At 37.0% G+C, this 23,641-nt stretch overlaps 2 protein-coding genes across 3 annotated transcripts in view; one reads left to right on the top strand and one right to left on the bottom strand.

Annotated features, from left to right (window-relative positions):
• ALDH1A1 (aldehyde dehydrogenase 1 family member A1) overlaps positions 1 to 23,641 on the bottom strand; it is a 180,815-nt gene that overhangs the window by 138,435 nt on the left and 18,739 nt on the right. The gene's annotated exons all lie outside the window — the stretch shown is intronic.
• Positions 4,576 to 18,409, top strand: LOC129479321 (cytochrome P450 1A4-like). Its single transcript, XM_055272250.2, is given in 6 exon segments — positions 4,576 to 5,558; positions 7,428 to 7,551; positions 12,062 to 12,163; positions 12,244 to 12,364; positions 15,309 to 15,395; positions 18,040 to 18,409. Coding segments are annotated over 6 exon segments (1,629 nt in total). The 5' UTR covers positions 4,576 to 4,733.

The following is a 23,641-nucleotide window of genomic DNA, read 5'->3' as shown; positions in this document are numbered from 1 at the left end:
GGTTTGTCGGCTCTTGTCAGATTTTTTTGGTTGTGTGAATTTGAAGTCTAGATATTTAGAAACCCATGATATTTTTTTGAACCTGACACCACAGTAACACAGTAGGTCACGGCCTGAAAGTTACCATTGAGGGAACATATTAGGTTGAGCACTCCCCTTGGGGGCTGGCTTTCTCCCCTCTGTGAGAAAGTACTGACTACCATTGATTATTCTTGGGCACTCTCATTAAATCTGACCTTGAAACTCAGAATATTTAGGAAGCCAAAAACTTCAATGCTAAAAACAACAAAAAACCTTGCATTATGTAGAAAAACTGGCATTTATCCAGATGGGGCAAAAATGCCTTAATGCAGATGGGAATATTTTCTCAAACCAAAGCTACCAATATTGCACTCAGAAGTTAACTGTTCTAGTTGTGGAAATGCAGGTCTGTCTGGTTGGTGAAGACTCCCGACGAATCTACCAAACTCATCTGAGAAAGTGGACCTACGTTCCCTTTATTTTGTGTTTCATCGATCCTCCCGCCCCTGAACTTGCTGACCACTCAGAGAGCTGCGCTCATTTTCCTAGTGCCAAAATCCAGTTTGGAGAAAAGGAATTCAAAATTCACATCACAGCAACCTCTCTGTACCGCTCCTCCCTGTTTCTCCTTCCCTGCTCCTTGTTATACATCTTTCTATCCTACCTTCGTTTGTCACCAGCAATTTTAAAATGATTTCGTCTTTCCATCTCCCTTCTTCTGTCTTGCTTTCTTCAAAGATCAATTTCCATCCTACTCCCTCCTACAGAAGCCTTTGCTCCAAATGCCTTCCCTCTGACTCCACTCACAATGGAATCTCCCAGCTTCCCAGACCCAATCCTGGCCACAAAAGCCTCTCCACCCCTCTCTCCTGCTCCCAGTGCCCTTGATCAGGCTCCAAACTCCTCCCCACACAGGTCAAAGGTCCACCCCTCCTCTCCTGTCTTCCACGAAGGGGTGTTCTCACCAGGCCTTTCCCTCCAGGCAAAATTCTGCCCCTGCCCGCTGCTGCTATGGAAGAGACTGTTTGTGTTTCTTAGGACACACACAGCTTTGCCAAAATCCTTCTCTGTCTTTTGGTTCCTGCACCAGATTCCTCACACTGACCCCCAAGATTTCTGGGCACAGGAGAGCCTTCCAAGCTGTAACTGGGCTGAGTGGGTTTGTTGAGACTGTTGGATGATTACCCTGTCAAGTAGTTTTCCCCTAAGAAAGTCCTCAACTGGAAATGCCCCATAGTCACATTGAAACGCTTTTGAAAAATGCATCCATCTCTAGAGATTTTGATGTAATTGGTCCACGTGGACACTGCTATTGTTTAACACCTCCTGAGGGAAGTCTAATGTGTGTGTCTAGACTTCAGAATCACTACAGAAACCTTCAACCTATGTATGTCTTTCTCACCAGGCTTTTAAAAAAAAAAATTGCTTAAAATTCACTTTGAATCCTTGGTGGTATAGCAGCCCACCCTTAGGGAGCCTCACATCCCCTGTCCTCTGCCTGAGTTTATCCTCAAAACACCAGGAACAGAATGTGCTTCAGTGCTTTCCAAGAATGTTGCTGAGAAAGTTGGCACAGCATCTGAGCCTGGTAAATCGCCAAACAGAATTTAGTAAAAGAAATGAGAAGAGCCCAGGCTGAGGAAAAATATAAAATAAAATCCAGGGTGATCACACAGTTACTTACATCTGTTGATGAACTGCTAACTGTTCCAGAGACTCTGGAAAAGTAGTATTGTTGGGCAGTTAACAATGTACATCACACTTGGCTTCTGCCTTTTTTTTCCTTTTAGCTCTCGTTATTGAAGGCTGGAGCTGGCCTTAGACATCTTCTACTCTGACGTGACCATTTTACAGATGAGGAAACTGAGGCCAAGAGAGATTTTAATTTAACAGAAATTCCAGAGCTAAATAGAAGACGAGAGAGGCTGGAAACACAGTCATCTTTCTGAGTCCAGTGTTTTTCCAGCCCCACATACCTCCCACCTACTCACTACTCAGCTTTGGAAATGCAACTGATTATTGTCAATGTAGAAACTGGCAGTTTTTTGTGTATGCTCAAGAGAAATTGAATTTTCTCCTGGGCAAGCACTAGATGTAAATAATTGGTAATTTGTTATTAAGCTCAAAGTGGGAAATAAATGGGAAAAAATGACTTTATCTCTCCAAGTCTCCCCATAGCAGGATGATTTATTACCTCCCAGAGATGTGAGTTTTGAAAGACAGTGCAGACTTCGTTTACTGCTATATCTGCCACATGGTAAGACTGTAATTAATGGTAGTTTTTCAAATTGTAGATGTTACATTGATTAGGTACTCAGGTTTTTTGTTTCCCATAAAAAAATTTATCTCTCAATTTTAACTCCAAAGTTTATCCCTTAAAAAACAATGCCAAGCAAATTGCTGTACTTAGCCACATTTTATCCGTGAAGCTTAGAAAGATTAAATAAGGCCAGGTGCGGTGGCTCACGCCTGTAATCCCAGCACTTTGGAAGGCAAAGACGGGTGGATCAACTGAGGTCAGGAGTTCGAGACCAGCCTGGCCAACATGGTGAAACTCCATCTTTACTAAAAATACGTAAATTAGCTGGGAGTGGTGGTGTATACCTATAATCCCAGCCACTTGGGAGGCTGAGGCAGGAGAATTGCTTGAACCTGGGAGATGGAGGTTGCAGTGAGTGGAGGTTGTAGTGAGCCGAGATTGTGCCATTGTACTCCAGCCTGGGTGACAAGAGCAAAACTTCACCTCCAAAAAAAAAAAAAAAAAGAAAAAGAAAGGTGAAATAATTAGATAAGACACATGAATGACAATGTGTTATCTTGAATATTAACAGCGGGAGCTACTTATGCTGAGTAAGGGCTTTAAGATAAATATGACTTTGATCCTAGGTTCTTTTTCTAGGAGAACAAATTGGAATGGTTTTTACTACCCTGTCACTTTCATCTGAACTGGAAGACAAATTCACTGCTGTTTGCAAAATAATCTTTCAGTTTATTAAAATTTATTATTTTTAAAGCTTAGAAGAAACAAAGTGTTGGTCTTCTCAAAAATCAAAGAGTTCTGGACATTTACACTAGCCAATGAGTATACCCATCAGTGCTATTTGTTTCTGTAAGAATTTGAGAAGTGTGAATAGTTTAGTTGTGTTTTCTTTTAAGAGAGAGGAAATACTAAATTTTCCTTTCTAAGTCACTAGGCTGCATTCACTATTGACTTTCCTCTTCTTCTGTTTATAGTTACCATAAAATGCAATAGTTAATAAAAATATTCTGCATGTATATAAAGCATTACTATTATTATTATTTTGGTTAGGATCCTCTTGGTCATAAGTAACAGAAACCAGTTCTAGCTAGTTTAAGTGGGAAATAATTCAACCTAGAGACAAGAGTGTACCTAGGTCTCCTGAAGGTAGAAGTGGTGAATGTAAGATCATGAGGCCTCTCTTTATCTTTTATTTCTTTCCTTTCTACTTCATTTATTTTTCCAACATGCTTTCTTAGGTCCACCTGACGGGTGAAAGACCACCAAATCATATCTTCGGAACTTACATTTTATAGATCTAGCTGCCCAGAGAAAGGATGATCTTTCACAGTCCCCTTCCCTGTTCCTAAGAAGGATTTATCTTGGGCTAGTTGCCCATTCTTAGATTAACCACCCATGGTCATAGAGCAGAAAGAATTGAGAAAGTAACCCTAATAAACAGCCTGGGAAGTCCAAGGATGGAGGGAGCAGGCAAACAACCAATTAGATACCCATTAAATGGCTTGTAATTCACAAAGTACTGTTTTTTTTTTTTTTCTTTTGAGACAGTTTCTCTCTGTCGCCGAGGCTGGAGTGCAATGGTATGATCTTGGCTCACTGGAACCTCTGCCTCTCAGGTTCAAGTGATTCTCCTGCCTTGGCCTCCTGAGTAGCTGGGATTACAGGCATACGCCACCATGCCTGGCTAATTTTTGTGTTTTTAGGAGAGACTAGGTTTCACCATGTTGGCCAGGCTGGTCTCGAACTCCTGACCTCAAGTGATCCACCAGCTTCGGCCTCCTAAAGTGCTGGGATTACAGGTGTGAGCCACTGCACCTGGCCCCAAGTACTTTTTAAAAAATAATAATCTGATTTGATCCACAGACAACGATAGACTACTCTGCACCCAATTCTCTTATGGCACTTTCCACTTTCTAATCTTATTTTTATTTACCTAGTTTCCTCATTAGTCTGTGAATTTTTGTTTTGTATTCTTAGTGCTTGATATTAGGGGGTGTGGTAAACATTTACTGAAAGAATGTGACTAAATCTGTGAGGTAAGCTAGTTAGAGGAGAAAACTGGGATTCACTGAGGTTAAGTGGAGGCACTGAGGTCCCACGAATGAGTATAAAGTCAGCTGCTGGAGCCTCAATCCTTTTCCAAGTCAACAGACTGCTTTCTCCATTGACTTTCATCTTCTTCTGTCTATGGTCAGTGACTCACGTTGCAGGATTTTGGTCTGGTGATTAGAACTGTGAAAAGAATCAAATTAGGATAAAGATGCCATTCATTTTGCAAGAATTTGATTTTGCAAGAATTTGATTTTGCTCTTTCAGTGCATCAGGTAAGAAGGGCTTTCAACTAATCTCAAAGAGTCTGTACTTTCCCCTTAAATGTTTAAAGGGAGAGAGGCTACTTAGTGTATGTCTAAAACTACAAAAATAAGATAGACATTTTTCTGTTTTAGGTGTTATGTTCCCAAAAATGATTCTCGACCTGGCAGTCACTCCTGGAGAGGTGACCACTTCTCTCATCATTTTGGTGATGGTTTTTGTTTTTGTAAGAGCTCTCAGGGACAAGGGCAGAAAGCAGGTGTCTCCTCCTGGCCCTTGGTCCTTCCCCATCATAGGGAATCTTCACCAGCTTGGAGATCATCCTTACCTTACGTTAATGGAGATGAGGAAGAAATTTGTCCTCAAATTTGGCATGGTGCCTGTCTTGGTGGTAAATGGAATGGAAATGGTGAAACAAGTACTACATAAGGATGGGGAGCATTTTGCAGGCAGACCTAACATGCACACATTTTCTTTCCTGGCAGAAGGAAAGAGTCTTTCATTTTCAGTGAATTATGGAGAGAGTTGGAAACTTCATAAAAAAATTGTCTCTAAAGCCTTATGAACTTTTTCTAATGCAGAAGCAAAATCCTCCACTTGCTCTTGCTTACTTGAGGAGCATGTCACTGAAGAAGTTTCTGAACTGGTGACAGTCTTTGTAGAGTTGACTTCCAAGAATGGCAGCTTTGACCCCAGAAATGGGATCACCTGTGCGGTGGCCAACGTTGTCTGTGCCCTTTGCTTTGGCAAGAGATATGACCACAGTGATCAGGAATTTCTTAAGATAGTTAAAACGAATGACGACTTACTCAAGGCCTCCAGTGCAGCAGCTAACCCTGCTGATTTCATACCATGTCTCCACTACCTTCCACTGCAGATTATAAATGCTCCTCGGGAGTTTTACCAGGCCCTGAATGGGTTTATTGCACTACACGTACAAGATCATCTTGCTACATGTGATAAGGTAAGGATTTAATCTTATACCGGCACAAGGGTTATAAACAAAAGATAATGTTGAAATGCTTTGAATATCATTGGTTCTTTTCACTACAGTTTTGTCACAATGACCTGTACCCAGGCTATTAGTAAATTTGAGGTCCAGACAGTGAGACTGCATGACAGCATTACTCAGTTCTCATATAAAACCCTAAGAAAAGTTCTGAATTCTTTAATCCTTAAAAAATTTCCCCAGAAACGTAAATTTTCTCAGTGTGTGCATAGGGTATATACTTGTATTATGAACGTAAATATAATTGTTATTTAATCTAAATCTGTTTCTAACTTTTTTTCATGAAGGCTTATACTTTTAAAATCCAACTGTGGTTGTCTGGTGTATTTCTAACTTGCTGCTTCTAAAGGTTGTTTAATATCTCTCGAAGTGACCCCCTTGCCCCGTACATTTCACCCATCTCATATGGATACGCTGATTGTTTGCAACTCCTGGCTTGCACAGAAAGTGCAAATATTGAATATTGTGATAAAACTAAGTAATTGCCTGATAAATGATGAAGAATAAGTGAGTTCCTTGAAGAAACAAAGCAATAATTTCATCTCTCCCGTTTCATATCTGGCACCATGATCTCAGGCTTACAGGTATCACAAATATTGGCATATTTTTATCAGATAGTATTTTTGAATACTTACAAAGGATATTCTATAGGAAGCTTTCAAATTACCTTCCTCTTCCTCTTGAGTTTCTTTGTTATACAGACGTGAATTTTAAGATGAAAACACATGTATTAAGTTCCTGCAGGTGGCAGAATGGACCTTTCTTGTGAGGCTGTCAAATTATTTGGGGCCCACTTTGATGGTCAGCAGAAGAATAAATTTCTGTCTTGAAATACGTGTGTACTAGGAAAAATCCTAATTCACAAGGGCAATTTGCTGAGATGAAGTCATCAAGAAAAAAATAAAACATCAAGAGGTGGGATCATTAAGCAAATGAAGAGGTGTAAGTAGTTAAGTTCCTTCCAATGAAAAAGAAGAGGCAGAAGACAATCTGTTTCAAGGTACCAGACGGGAATTCTAGATCAGGTATAGTAAGTATCAGCATTTGTAAGGTGTATAAACTTTTATTCCCATTCTCTCAAATACCCCAGCCCTCCCTCTTTCTCCATGGTGCCTGAAGTGAACACAAAATCCTTCCAATAGATTTAAAAACCTTTTATTGGCAAGGTGCAGTGTCTCACACCGGTAATCCCAGCACTTTGGGAGGCCGAGGTGGGCAGATCACTTCAGTCCTGGAGTTTGAAACCAGGCTGGCCAACATGGTGAAACCCCGTCTCTACTAAAAATACAAAAATTAGCCAGGTGTAGTTGTGCATGCCTATAATCCCAGCTACTCGGGAGGCTGAAGCAGGAGGATCACTTGAACCCAGGAGGCGGAGGTTGCAGTGATTGGAGATCACGCCACTGCACTCCAGCCTGGGCAACAGAATGAGACTGTGTCTCAAAAATAAAAATAAAATACATAAATAAATAAACTTTTTAAACATTGCCAACCAATTTCTCTGTAATAAGTTATAGAGAATGCTGATATTTTCAAGTTGTGCTTATAGATACAGGAACTCTTTTTTATTAATTGAAAGAAGTTCTGAGGAGAAAATTGAGTTTGGTAACTTGGTTTTCTATTCCACACTATCAAGATTAAGCATTACAAATCTTAAGCAAAAATGGTTGCAAGGTTTAAGATGATCTATTTACATTCCTTATATTCCAAGACTCAATGGGTTCCCTTCAAGTTATATGGTGATATGGCTCTTCCTGCATGGGATTTAAATTGATATACAACATAGACAGGGATGAAAAGTCATGCTAAGATTTGTCTCCTCAGGATCATATCCGAGACATTGCTGATGCTCTGATTAATGTATGCCACAACAAATATGCTGCTACCAAAACAGACACCTTGAATGACAGTGAAATCATAAGCACCGTGAGCGACCTCTTTGGAGCTGGTATGTGAGAGAATTTAGCAACACGTAAGACCAATAAAAATTAGTTGCAATTTGTTGTTATCCATTGTTCAGAGTTTACAGGACTTCGCTCTTCCTATATCGGCCATTTTATCTAGTTGATCTCACATCGTATACATTTGTTATCTATCTTCCTACGTCATTCAGAAAACTTCATTTTGATCTCAGGAGTAGAGACTTGAGTTAATAATAGCCCACAGTTAATGGTGCCTTCACATTATTGTCCATGAAATGACTGTCCTTGTTTATTACTTTCACTTCCAGTCCCTTCACCCAATCCATTGACATTTATTCTGAAACTATTAAAAGTGCTATTGTTTTTGTTTTATGTATTCTTATAAAATAGGCTTTTTGTATTATCATGTACTTCATGTAAATATAATTGTTATTTACATCTAAATCTGTTTCTAACTTTTTCATGAATCTCTGTACTCTTACAAGCCAACCATGATTGTCAGGTGTATTTCCAATTGGCTACTTCTAAAGCTCATGTAATATTAGATGTCTGGCACCCCCCATATTTTACCCATCTCATGTGGATACCCTGATTGTTTGCACCTCCTGGCTTGCACAGAAAATGCGGATATTAAATGTCGTGCTAAAGCTAAGATGACCACTCTTGTACATGAATTTTGCCTCCTTTTGAAATACAACCTTATGCTAAGAAGCAGAATTTCTGGGTCAACTAATGAAAGAATTACTGAGTTTTGATGCACATTGCTAAATTCATTTTCACAGAGACTGTGCCAATTCATACTGCTACCATATTACTCTCATTCTTAAATTTTATAGTTTCCTTTAAAAGTCATTTTTTATCTATCACATTTATTAGAGTTCCTCTAAGATACTAGACTGCAGGAAGCCAATTCTCACTATAAGAAAATATAAAATATCATAAGCATTTTAGCAGTTTCATTTTATGTGGAATACTCCTGAAAAGTATTTATTTTTCTTCTTTATACCATATTTATTGGTAATTGGGTTCATTTGTTTCTAGGATCTATGCATTTGTGATCATGAATTCTCTCTGCAAACAGAAGCATTTGTTTTGATTTGTATTATTTTTCCTCATGCAAATGCACGAGCCCCCACATATGTGTGTGTGTATTTATTATTTTAATCATGATTTCAATTTGATGGATTATTTCATCTGATTATTTATTATAAAAACGTGACCAGGCTGTACTTTGTATTTTCTTCTGACAAATAATGCTATGTACAAATATGAGTATTTGTCAGAACATTTTTAAATGCCTGGACATTAGTGAGTACTAAAGACTGTGTGTGCGTGGGTGTGATAAATACATCAAGTGAGGTTTTTTTATTTATTTTTAAATTGGCACATAAAATTGTATGTATTTATAATATGCAACATGATGTTTTAAAGTATGCATACATTGTGAAATGGCTAAATCTAGCTAATTAAAATATGCATTACCTCACACAGTCATCATTTTTGTGGTGAGAACACTTAAAATCCACTCAGTATTTTTTAAGAACACAATATATAATCGTCAACTATAGTCATCAGACTGCAAGAGGTCTCTTGAACTTATTCCTCCCGTTTCACTATAATTTATTTTGATCTTGATTCAATGAGATAATATCAATATATTTCAGAAATATATAATACTTCCAAGATTATCAAGTAATTAGCAAATATAAAATTATGGCAGATGACAAAAATGACTAGGATAGAGAATAAAACCATCTGACATGTACAACACAGTTAAAAAATGGTTTGGGTAAAATGTGCACAAAACAGTATTCAGTATAATGGATTACTATATAAAGCATTTATTTGCTAAATAAACATATCCGATAGAGTTTATATTTTAATGTAAATAGAGGAATAATGAAAATTAATAAAACCATAAACTTCCACATGTACCTGCTACCTCACTAGTGAGATGTAATAAAATATTTTATTAGAATAAATCAGTGAGCTCTAAACCATATATTTTAGCAGATAAAATTTGCAAGCACTCTGTTCCATCAGATCTACTATAATTATTAAGATTTATGTTTCCATATTTAACTTTTAAAATTGATTGTAGAAATAATTTAGTTTCTTCTTTGGGTATAGGGAGGTTTTCCCAAAATCATTGATTTTACTCTCAATGTTTCAATAATCTACCAAGATAGATAACTGCTGGTTGCTTAAGCCTTGATATAAAAAGCAAAATTTATAATAATCAAAATAAAGATCCTGATAGTCACACAGATAGTTATAAATCTTGGATATAAGGTCCATGGCTCTACCGTGAGTGAAAGCAGTGTTTTGCATGCACTATTCATGGCATATTCTTTATTCTAGAGAATAAAGTTCCTTGTGCTAGAGAATAGAGTTGATATATTCCACACAGAAGTCCAAATTTTCACACTACACTGTACTCTGCTATAGACATCGTGGTCAGTAACTTTATTTGAACAGCTTACCTTTACAATAACTTATTGCAGTATGGAGTCATATTAGAAATTTTCTGAGTTAAGAACTGAAGAAGCCACTGGCTCACTATGAGAGATTGCCATGTTCAACAGATGTGAAAACAGGCTTACAAAGTGAAGTTTGGAAAGGAGCTAACTCTGTTCTGCAGCTATATCTGGGTATATTTATTGTGCATATCGTGATGCAAGTTGTTTAGAAAACAACTACCTTTGTCTCTTGTGTGATCCATGTAAAATATTTTACCATTTCTATGATGCAAGTTTCTCATTTGTAATGTGAGGATAATTGTGGCCCCCATCTCAGATGACAATGTATTTAAGTGGTCAATGTTTGGTAAACATATTCATCATTACCCATGTTGTCATCATCATCAGGAAAATCTAGAAATTAAACATATTGATTTAAAAACTCATTTTTTACTACTGGTTTTATAAGATTTGAGTAGGAAACACAATAACATTACTTTGGGCATTAGGTCATCATAGAGGTGAATTTATGATTAAGACAGTGTAGAAGAGCTTTTTAATGTGGAATTTCTGAGTTTTAGGTTTTCAAGAATTGATTGAGTACATTCTTCGATGTAGTAATCATAAAGTAGCCCTTGAAAAAAGATGAAGTTCGGCATACAGAGTTCTTTGCTTTTATTTTCAGTAATGAAACCATTTAGCTGATGTATGGATAATCTCAAAAATAAAGATACTCTGTTTAAAGAGTGAAATCGAAACTATAAAATATACATTAAAACTTATTCAAATAGATTGAATCTGGTCAACCCTTCATTATGTGCTCATATAATGTTCAAATTTAAGTATTGGCTCTGCCTTTTATGAGTTCATTCACCTTGAGCAAAACCCATAATGTCTTTGAGGTTCAGTAAAATTAACATAATTAGTTATACATTTCCTATCTATATTACGATTTATAAAATATGTATTATATATGTATGTCAACGTATCATATATATGTTATATATTGTGTGTATATACACACACACACACACACACACATACACAGAGAGAGAGAGAGAGCACACTCCTGGATCAGAGTAACTACTCAATAACTTCTTATTTTTATTACAAATAATAGCCATTATTATTATCTACATCAATGGTGTTTATTATGTAATACAATGCTTCCTGTGTTTTCACTAGTCTTATAAATAGTACTTATATATTTTTAAAATTTTATTTTATTTTTAATTATGTTTACAAATATACAACATTGTAAAGTGATATAGTTCAGTACTATTGAGTATATTCACATGGTTGTGCAACAGATCTCTAGAACTTCTTCAGCCTGCAAAACTGAAATCCTGTGCCCATTAAGCACTAATTTCCCCTCTCCTTCCTTGCCCTCGGCAATTTCCTTTATGCTTTGTTTCTATGATTTTGACTACTTTGGAAACCTCTTATGAGTGAAGTCATGTAGTATTTGTCCTTTTGTGATTACCTTATTTCACTGAGCCTAATGTCCTCAATGTTTATTCATGTGGTGGCGTGTGACAGAATCTACTTTCTTAAGACTACATTATATTCCACTGTATGCATACATCACAGTTTTTGTATCTATTCATCCATCAATAGACATTCGGGTTGTCTCTACCTCTTAGCTATTGTGTATAATGCTGCAATGACCATGAATGTGCAAATGTATCTTAAATATCTTGCTTTAAATTTTTTTTGGATATATAACCCAGAAGTAGGATTGCTAGATGATATATAAATACTATTTTTAATCTTTTAGAAACTTCCATACTATTTTCTATAGTAGCTACACCATTTTGAACTATCCTAATGGGTGAGAAGTTCAGCAAAGCACATATAGTTTGGAAATGACCTTAATAATAATTTTATTATGATTCTATTATTTTTTGGCTAGATTTCCTTCTGCTAATTCTTATTCTCAATCTAACTTCTAAATTCTCAATCTAATTTCTTTAGATTTCTTTCTGCTAATTCTTAGCAGTCAAATACGAAATAAAATGAGCAAACTGATTTAACTATGCTTTTTTTCATGACACTCGGTCTCTTGGTTCTTTTTTAGGGTTTGAAACAGTATCAACATATCTATATTGGAGCTTTCTTTATTTGATACACTATCCAGAAATTCAAGCCAAAATTCAAGCCAAAATTCAAGAAGAAATTGGTAATATGCTTTCAGATGAAAAATATAATTCTTACAATTATCGTTTTTCTTATTAAATCAAAAAATAATTTTCTTTAAAGATGGAAAAATTGGGCTGAGACCACCCAGATTTGAAGACAGGAAAATTTTACCATACACAGAAGCTTTCATAAATGAAGTATTCAGACATGCCTCTTTTCTTCCATTTACTATTCCACATTGGTAAGCATGTAATTCTCCTTTAAAACAGCCACTAGTGGTGGGGTGGAGGCATTGAAGAATCTTAGACATTGGAATACCTTAAGTTCTTTAAAATGTACATTGTATTATGGTTTTAATATTACTTTAAATCTTATTTTATTTTTAAACACTGTAATAAAATTTTTGTGTTCAGCGAAAGCACATTTTGTGAACATTTTTCATTACTAAACTATGTTGTCATTAACTTTTATTTTATGTGTACTAATCACAGGGTCAGAAAGTTATGGAATGTCCAAACAACAGCTAATCCAACCATAATATGTATTTGGCTGTGAAGAGTCACGCAAACTTGCTTAATTTCAGCTAAGGAGCCAACTTAGCTTCCTTCTTATATGGATTCATTTTTAGTTGCCTAGAATTTTGCTGGACAGTAAACTAAGGAAGCTAATGTTGTCACAATGAGATTAAACTGAGTATTCATTTGCAGATACTTGAAACTTTACGGAATCTTACTCCAGAATCTCTAGCACGCAAATGCATGCCAGCAGAGATTACTTCATTAAATGCATCTGTGGGGAACCAAAGTTCTAGTAGTTTGTTCTGTTTTTATTCCACATAATTAAAAAGTATTGAAAAAAAACACCTGGAATTCTCAGTGTTCGTTCTTCCCTCTCCCTTTAAACAGTGGAGTGGGAATATCTCTCTTCCCAGGAAACTGATGTAATCATTTAGTAGTTGGTGTGACAGCATGCAGTGTCCTTAGCTCAGTGTCCCAAAGGGCAAGACCGCCAGCTGAGCAGAGTCAAGGCCAGACAGCAAGTGACATAGTTCCCTGTATTTTGTCCCTTGTTTGCTCTCTTTATTCACACACAATGGCTATTTTTTCACAGTGCTCCATTTTTTTTTTTTTCTAACTGCTATGTCAGATCCTCTCTCAGTTAAAGCAAATTTCATTTTAACATAAGTTTAAAAAAATTAAAAAGTTATACCTATTTAAAAGCAACTCTTCTGTCCCAATAACTTTTATAAGGTGACTTAGGGTGCTTCATTAGAGTATTATCTCTACTTCTGCTAAGTACCCAGGAGCAGAGAGGCTCTGCCAAGTTTATAGGCATCGTTTGGAATGAAAGTGATCATCTAATTAGGGCCCTGTAAACTCATCTGAGGGTCTAAGTGATAGAGAGAAATATGTATTAGGACATAGATATTCATTGTATTATTAAAAGTAAGGAAATACATTAAAATGTAAAATTAAAAGAACTACTGCATTGGCTAATGAAAGCAGCATGATATGAACCAGGAATTTTGTGCACACAAAAGAGCTACCTTACTTATATTGTTTAAGACTGATTTATTCTATTACACTTGGAAGTTTATTGTTTTTCATTTAAAATGAAAATAAATCAAAGACACAAAATATGGTAAAATAAATTTAAACTAAATGAAATAAGCTTAAGTAAAAGCAGCAAAAGTTTGCTATTACATGTAACATATATACACAGATACAAAAACACACAGGAAAGACCAAACCATATCCTAATAAATATTTATTGCATATGCGTTTCTTAAAAGTTGTGTGGAAAGCCACATATACACATGAAATTTAAGGAACATAAAAGGAGAGAGAGAAACTTTACAATTCACTCTTATATTTTAATACCAGTGAAATAAAATTTTACATACCAGGTTTCCATAAAATAGAAGCATATAACTTCTATGAGTAGAATCTGAGCAGCTGAATCCATAGAGGGAGTGTGGACAGGGATGTGTTGAGATAGGCAAGTGGCTATGCATGAGAAAAGGTAACCCTTCCAAAAAGCAAGTCTATTGCTTGTTTGGTCTTCCCCCTTGTTGGGTTTTGAGAAACTCAATAAATAACATTCATATTATTTGCCAAAGCTCAGTACCAGCCACAAAATAGACACAAGTAAAATAGAAATTATATTATTAGCTTTTTAAATAATCAGAGCTAGTTTTCACAATGTGGCTTAGAGCTAGATTAAGTAGACCTCGAAATTGACATGCTTCTCTACTCAGTCTCCGGCTAGGTTGAACGCTTTTAGGTCTCCTGTGGAAGGACAAAATCTGACCCTCCAAGCTCAGCCTATTTCTGATTGTAAATTAGATGTACCTTCATTACAAATTGGCTAATCTGAAGAGAGAACCCAGAAGTAGTGAGACAATGCCTTCTCTCAAACTATCAAATTGAAATATTTCTGCTTCTCTTGGGGAAGTGAGTGTGAGAGTAGGTTAGCGAGGTAGAGAGTGCCACAGGGAAACATAAAATGATTGAATCCAATCCAGGAATAATTATAGAGGTATAAAGGGGAAAGGCAAACAGGTTTCAGGAAGGAGTTTGAGTATCAGACTAGAAAAATAGAATATTTGCTTTAGAGGCAACTTAGAGACCATCCAACACAACCAACACCTTCGTTTCATAGCTAGGAAATGGAGTCGCGAATAGATAATTTGCCCAATATCCCACTGAGGGCAGCATCCAAAGTTCAGATTTCCTTGCTCCAATTCCATTGTTCCTTCTACCCAGTACTAAAAGGTGTGACATTTTGTCTTTCTAATTTATTAATAGTAGACACAAACACATTGAGCACACAGAAGTACTTAATAATTCTCTTAATCATTTCCTGATGTAATTGGATCTGCCTGCTTATGGTCAACTCTGTCATAGAAATATTGAGATAATTTTCTATGGAAATGTTTAGCTCATGGAAATGCTTTGAATATATTAAGTGCACAATATGCTTAATATATGCAAGAAAAATAAATTATTAATTTGACAAGAAGTGGAAATTGTTTTAATTAATGAAAGAATGAAGATGTATAAAGATATATTATTACAGTAAAAAAAGACATAAATAAAAATAGTCTGTCAGTTGCAGGTGGCAGTTTAGAGATGGGTAATTCGAATTGACCGGATGTGCTGTAATGCTGTTTTTTGCTTTCTTAGTACTACAGCAGACACCACTCTGAATGGCTATTTCATTCCCAGGAAAACTTGCACCTTTATTAACATGTATCAAGTAAACCATGATGAGTAAGTCACCAAAATTAATCTTTGGATAAATTTTCTTGCCTGCTTGGTTGTTTACTGTTTATTAATCTGGAAAAGACTTACAGTCTTCTTAGCCAACCTTCACTCCTGTTTCTCTTGAAAGATATTGGAAAGAAGTTCAGTTTCTCTCCTCATCTATAATGCAAACGGTGATATATTGACACAAATTGAGGAAAAATCCAATATAGGGCAAATCCAATTTCAAAAGTGAGCTCATTGGGAGAGATTTGGGCCGAGGACTTCATGGGCTCACCCTTTGCATAGTCATGGCTAGTACATTGAAATGGAGTCTGAAATCCCCCACTGGAATGTAAGCCACCAAGCAGGGATTTTTTTTTTTCTTTTTTTGTTTGTTTACTTGTTCCTCTACCCCAGCACCTGGATCACTGCCTCACACATGGTTGGCACACAATAAATATTTGTTGAATAAAATAGTGTTAGAAGTTCACCCACATCAGCTATGAAAGAAAGGGCTGAGATGAGAGTACCTAATGCAGTGAAAGTGAGGATAATGACAGTGGTGGTGGTGAGAATGATGATTACAGCTAATATTTATAGACTCCTACTGTGGGCAAGGCACAAAATCTTGCAGTATCTTTCCTGAGCCTCAATAGTAACACGATGCTTTGGTGCTATCATGATCCCCATTTTACAGATAAAGAGACCTTCAGCCAGGTTAAACACATTGCCTAAAGTCGCATGTTCAGAAGGTGGCAGAGGTAGGACTCAAATCCAAATGTGTAAATTTTATATAATGGAAACCAAGTGCTTCCTGCAGTGGTCAGGGCTTGATGTCTCCAGTAACTGGCAGAGACTGCATTCTTATGCACTCAGCAGACAGTAAATATGTTATACAGTCTTTTCTCTTCACCCAAGATCTCATCTGACTGATGTTTCAGGCTGCAAGCTGTAAGAGGGGGAAGTGATTATCCTGTGTACCTAATGGCAGCTTCACAATCTCTGTAAACAGAAAGATGGCAGAAGACTACGCATATGCTGTCCCACTGCAACACTTACTGTCACAGAGATTGACACTTCCATTCTCCACACCTAGGCATTTTGAAACCACTATAAGAAGAAATACAGCAAGAGTATATTTAATAACATTTATTCTTCCTTAGTATAATCCTAAGTATTCTATCAATAATATCCTAGGAACTGGTGATTATAATGAATATTGAGTAATGTGCAAACAAACTGAGTTAACATGGGTGCTCCTAAACAAATACCATTTGTATGGAGGCACTTGTTTAAGCTGAATGAGTATGTAATTTAAGACTTGATATTATGGGAAAATTCTTCATATTTAATTAATCTAAAGCATAGGTCACAAACTCAAGCACTTATTGAGCAATGAAAAATACCAAAAATAAGTGAATTGCACTTGGTGAAGCACTGTGAGGAGGGGAGGTCATCTGCCGCACCTAACTCAGCTCAGTAAACTGTTGGCAAGCAGGACAATGTCCCAATGTTGTCAGCTTTTACAGTTATAAAAGAGAACCTGGAAAATGCACATTTTCATGTGAAATCTGATTTTTAAATGTTGGCAATAGTAAATTATTTTTAAAAGATTATGAGAGCAAACCAAAATGTATTGGAGGACTGTGTACAGAACTAGTCCTCTAGGTCTGTGGTCTCTGGTACAGACAGAAACCAGTTTCTCCTTCTAGAGAGATGATGACATCTACACACAAAGAAGGCCAGTTCTTTGTGAAGCCAGGTGGGTCCCTGATACATGGTTTAGGACCTACAGAAAACATGCTAGCATTGGTTGTCATAAACAAGCCAAATACAGTGCCTGTAACAAAAGACAGAGATAGAAGAAAGAATCAGGTATACAGTGATTTGGGAACTGTGGGCAATCCCTCAATTAGAGCTGCTTTCTGGAGACCCAGATCCTCTCTGTATTGTTGTAAAAAGGCCATTCCCTAAACATGTTTTTTACCAGAGTGAGAGATGTGGCCCAGTCTCATCATTCTTATTCATTCTGCTTAAAGCAAAAGATATTGAATATTTATTACTTTTTATTTATGTCACCATTTTGGAATATTCTTATGAGAATTTTATGGAATTCTTCATTTAAAATAATTAAATTCATGGCTAACCCATACCTTGAAGTTAGCTTGCAGGAGAGGCGAGCTAGAACTGGCTCCTGTATAGGGTTGGGCATGAAGCCAAAACCATCTCAACTCCAAGCAGAACTTCGCACTTCAGCTAGTTCATATGCTTAGATTCTCAGACTGAGTGGAGGGTTTCTTATTTAATTCAGAAAAATTGATGAAATAGATTTTCAAGTATTTTATTCACCAATGAATTGGTAGTCATTTCAGTGAAAATTAAGTGTAATTGTACTAAATCTTATCATAACTAGATTTGTCAAATATTAAAGGAAAAAGTGACATATTCATAATTATATATAATCATACATCTCCATAAGTACTTGTACATATATGTGTATATATACTTCATTTATGTTTACCTCCTTTCTCTATATATAATTTCTAAGGAATATTCTAAACTTAAAGTAGTTCATGAAAAACAAAATTATTGTGGAAAAGTTGCCAACAATAGCAAAAATGAGAAAATAATTTCTTTTTAAAATGTTGTTTTTGTCTATTTCATGCAGAACTACTTGGGATAATCCTAGCTTATTTAGACCTGACAGATTTCTAAACAAAAACAGAGAACTGAATAAAAGTCTCGTCGAGAAAGTTTTGATATTTGGAATGGGCATCCGGAAGTGTCTGGGAGAAGATGTTGCACGCAATGAGTTACTCACTTTCATCACTCCCGTTCTGCAGCAGCTCAAGCTGAAAAAATGCCCCAGAGCCAAGCTAGACCTGACTCCTACATACGGGTTAGTCATGAGGCCAAAACCATACCAACTCCAAGCAGAACTCCACCCCTAAAGTAGTTCATCTGCTTAGATTCTCAGACTGAGTGGAGGGTTTCTTACTCAATTCAGAAAAACAGATGATTTGAGTTTATTTAACTAGCAATGTGTAGTTTATTCCCCTGAGCTATGCTATGAATTCAACTCTCTGACATATTTTATCAAGTATGTGGTATAGCTTTAGTTCCAATATGAGACTTACTGTCGTGTGAGGATATTTTAAGATAATAATAAAGTGTGACGTAAATCAGGGGGTTTAAATCCAGATCTCACACAGTGGTGTCCCGGGTGTCATGTGAGTGTGAGTGGAAGGGAAAAGTGAGTGGCAGATTGACCAGGCAGGCAAGGGGACTCTGTCTACCTTCTCTTTATGCTAGCTTCAAATAAACAGGCATACTCATCTTTGCTTTAAATATGGGGTTCAGAATAACAAAAAGGTTCTGTCTGATGTTAAATATTTTCAGTGATCTAGGGCATAGGTGCTCAGGAGGGCCAGAGAAGGGAGCTGGAGTAGCCTAGCAGAGAGCATTGCATGGTCACAGTAGATGAGCTGGGCTAGAGTTAGAGAAGTAGAGAAAAGGAGATGACAGGGATTGCCTCAAGCCCATTTTTGTATCAGATTATGTATTTTTGTGTATTAAATTTTTAATTGTAAGGCAAATTGGTGTTTTCACAATGTTACCAACTTCTTTTGGTACATACCAAATTTATATATATATATAATTAATAGCTAACCAGGACTGCTGTAATAACAGAACACCAGAGGCTAGGTAGCATAAACAACAGAAATTTACTTTCTCACAGTTCTCGAGGCAGAAAGTGCAAGATCAAGGTGCCAGTGGACTTGGTTTCTCCTGAGGCCTCCCTCCTTGGCTTGCAGATAGCTGTCTTCTCACTGTGTCCTCACAGGGCCTTTTCTCTGTGTGCACACATCCCTGGGGTCTCTCCCTCTTTTTATAAGAACAATAGTCATAATGTATTAAGGCCCCACCCTAAGAGTCTCATTTTAACTTCATTATTCCTTTTTAAAATTTTTTTTATTTTTATTTATTTATTTATTTTTGAGAGGGAGTCTCGCTCTGTTGCCCAGGCTGGAGTGCAGTGGCACAATCTCAGCTCACTGCCACCTCTGCCTCCCAGGTTCAAGCGATTCTCCTGCCTCAGCCTCCTGAGTAGCTGGGACTACAGGCATGCACCACCACACCTGGCTAATTTTTGTATTTTTAGTAGAGATGGTGTTTCACCATGTTGGTCAGGCTAGTCTTGAACTCCTGACCTCGTGATCCACCTTCCTCGGCCTCCCAAAGTGCTGGGATTACAGCCATGAGCCACTTCACCTGGCCAACTTCATTATTCTTTAAAGACCTTATCTCCAAATACAGTCACATTCTGATGTACTAAAAGTTGGGATGTCAACACATCAATTTCAGAGTCGGGGGGGTGGTGGGGGACACAACTGAGCCCATAATAGCATGTTATGAGAACAAAACTGGCTGCTGATTTTTAAAAATGCTTTTAAATGTAAGACTCAGCACTAAGCATATGCTTTATTAATTGGATTTGTTAACGAGCTAAGGCATATAAGTGAACTTAAAATGGGCAGTGAAAGAACTAGTATTTCAGATTGAAGGTTTGAGGTGGAGTTGCATTATAAAGGATGTGCAATACAAGCTGGGAGATAAGAGAACATCTGGGATCTAATTCAACTGGGGAGAACAGTGAGAGAGATGTGGCTCTCTAGATAATGATGATCTTGGCCAAGATGTGACAATGGAAGCAGAGAACTTTTAAGCAATTCACAGACATTGAAAATTAAAGTCAGGGCTGGGTATGGTGGCTTATGTCTGTAATTCCAGCACTTTGGGAGGCCAAGGCGGGTGGATCACGAGGTCAAGAGATTGAGACCATCCAGGCCAACATAGTGAAACCCTGTCTCTACTAAAAATACAAAAATTAGCTGGGCTTGGTGGTGCACGTCTGTATTCCCAGCTACTCGGGAGGCTGAGGCAGAAGAATCCCTTGAACCTGGGAGGCGGAGGTTGCAGTGAGCCGAGATCGCGCCATTGCACTCCAGCCTGGCGACAGAGTGAGACTCCATCTCAAAAAAAAAAAAAAAAGAAAGAAAATTAAAGTCAATACTTAGTCTCTTTTCCAACATAAATAAATTCAACATTCTCCTTGCGAATAAACAATTGAATTGCTTGTGCTTCTCTAAGAGCTTTTGAAATTATTTATATTACTCTCATGGCATTGTGTCAAAATGAAACTATTCTTACATTTTTACCATAAGAAACTTGCCAAATTTTCTGTATACTCAAGAAAAATGGGAATTATTAGAAACTGTGAAAAGCTTGGTATCTATCTGATATTTTCTTGAAAGAATTGCATTTTTCTAACCACTTTATTAAAAAAAAGCAAAGCTTATACTTTCAACACCTTGTATTGTAAAATTCTATTTTGCACTCTTCCTCTGCTCCTAAGGCATAATTAAATAGTATACTATTGGGCTTTTCATATAATTTATGTTTGTATTTTATGTATCTTTAGAAACAAGGATGAGAATAAAACTGGGGAAAGAAAGTGTGAAAGCAAAATAAGAACAGCTTTTCTTTGTCATTTAATATGTAATGATAAGTTCATTTTAATTATGTGTGTTTGCTTATCCTAAAGTAATAATTTGTTTCATGAAATATTTAATCAGAAACAACATAGTATAACTCTCTCCCCCTCTCTCTCTCTATATATATATAAACTTGTACTAACAAAGACACATTGAATAATAATCTGGAAACTACTCACAGAAATCATTATGACTGTAGAGAAGTTGATAATATATGGATATATGCATCCACTGGGAATCCAAGATGAGTGAGGTCTTAGAGTCAACATGTATGAAGTACAAAAGCAGAGTTACAGGAATTAAATACCCTGCTTCATACAAGTATATGCAGACACTTACCTCTCCCAGGCCTCCTTGTAGCCACAGTCCCTGGGGGTTCTTGGTAACGTTATAAAGGCAAAGATCAGTCTGGAAACATTATCCACTCCATGATGCAAATGAGTGCAGGATGTGCCTGGTCTCAAGTCTTTTACAGAAGAAAACTTGCACCCAAAATTTAAAAGAACAGGATCGCCTCCTACATTGCAATTCTCTAATTTATTCCCAGTTAAACCTATAATTCAGATGAAACATCAACCCATAATAACACAAGAAGAAATCTGAACTATTTTAAAGAAAGGCAGAAGAGGTCTTTGGGGATTTTACTATCTACATAATTATTAATTAGGCTGTGAAGTCTGTCCTGGTTTGCAGATGGTTCCAGGACTCTGGAAGTGTAGATACACAATTTGATATTTCAGATTCACACGGGACCTCCTCACAAAATTCAAGCCATGCTTTAAATAAACAAATACAAAAATCCTATGCTACATGCACTTTAAATCAGAAATAGCTAAAGGGAGTTGTTTTCATGGCTTAACAAGCTATAAAAAGAAATTCCCTGTGAGGAATACCTCCACTGCATTTCTCTTTAGATAAACAAAAAAATGCAGGATGCAGTCAACGTATTTTCTATCATATACATTGTTAACACTGGAAGAGCCAAAATACATAAAAAATAAAAAAAAAAAAGGTTTATAGGTCTTTTATCATTCAAGTTGTTTCCAGAGAATAGCGTACTTCCATTCAGTTTGACTATCAGGCCCCACAAACAGTAAACTCTACACACAAAAGTGTTGTTTTTATCTGCTATCCCTATTTACTGATGCATGGTGCATGAATACATTTCCCAGCATAGTGAGACGATTAACTTACAAAACATTCATTTTAAAGGCTTTTAAAAGTCTTTCTGAGTTTCTGATGTTTTAAGATTCCTTTATTAAACGTAATTTTCTCTTTTCCAGATATTATAGTGCCATTCATTTCTATATGGTACTGTGCTGGCTTGTAATCGTTTGATGATCTCTTGATTACATCCTCCATCCCTGCCCCAATACCTGGTTCCATTCATTATTTTAAGGCTGATCTCTACCACCTGGCAAGCTCCCCAAATGCAGGGGCCAAGTCTGTTTTGCTTCCTATTGTATCCCCAGTGTCTAGCACTATTTGAAGCATGTAATACACATTTAATTGGATTGAATTGGCTACAAGGAGGCTGAACATTCAATCCATTCACATTGGTTTGAATGTTCGGTGAATGATGGAATGAATTAATGATTAAGTGAGTGGATCTAGTGAGAGAACAGGAAAAGCTTTAGCAAAAAGGAAGTGTCTAAGAATGTCTGGTAAAGATAGTATTTCTGATATCTCTGCTCACATTTTAATTTCTACTGTGTTGCTTACAACTCCTCGGCCTAAAAATCTGTTCAGTCTTCTCACACTTTTATAATCTACAAGGTCCAAGTCTCATCAAAGAAGCCTTTAATTTTTTAAAAACATTTTTTGTTATTATTATTTTAGAGATGGGATCTCAGTTTGTCACCTAGGCTGGAGTGCTGTAGCACAATTATAGCTCACTGCAGCCTCAAAGTCTTGGACTCAAGTGATCCTACTGCCTCAGCCTCCCAAGGAACTGAGACTACAGGTGTGTGCCACTACACCCAGCTATTTTTATTTTTATTTTTTGTAGAGGAAGTGTCTCGCTATGTTGCCCAAGCTGATCTCAGACTCCTGGCCTCAAGTGATGCCCTCACCTCAGCCTCCTGGGGTTTACAAGTGCACGCTACTGCTCCAGGCTCTCTCTCTCTCTTCCTTTCATTTTTATGGCACATTTTCATGGAAATTAGCCCTCATGTGTCTTTCCAGAACCATAATCAAAGTATGTCCTTGGTATTTAGGAAGGTTTCCAAAGCCAACATCTCAAGTGCATTCCAAAATGTCACTGAACTTTTTCCTCTCTTCCCATTGCATCTTGCCAACACAAATGCATGGGTAGCTGACAGTGTCATCGGCTCCACCAGAAACATTGTTGTCTGATGGCATCTGCCACGTCTTCTGTCCATTCTGTTGGAGAGAAGGATCCCTATTCTCTCCCGGGACAGTTTGTATCTAAGCATGGATATTGAGATTTACGCATTTTTCAAGGGTGTAATTGAGATTTAGCTGTGATTTTGAAGAAAATTTACTTAAAGTTTTGGGGCTATTGGAAAGGATGACTCCAGAAAAATTAAAAAGTTCTATAGCCTACTGCTTAAGCACAGACTCTTCCCAGACTGCATCCTGGAACAGTTCCTTGCATTCTTTTCTCCCTGTGGATAGGTCCCCCCACGCACTCCCTACCCTGACCACTCCAATCCCCATTAGAGCTGTTCACTCCAACTTATGAACACTTCGAAG

Source organism: Symphalangus syndactylus, chromosome 3, assembly GCF_028878055.3.
Source record: "Symphalangus syndactylus isolate Jambi chromosome 3, NHGRI_mSymSyn1-v2.1_pri, whole genome shotgun sequence".
NCBI lineage: Eukaryota > Metazoa > Chordata > Mammalia > Primates > Hylobatidae > Symphalangus > Symphalangus syndactylus.
This window is presented reverse-complemented; position numbering and strand designations above follow the sequence as displayed.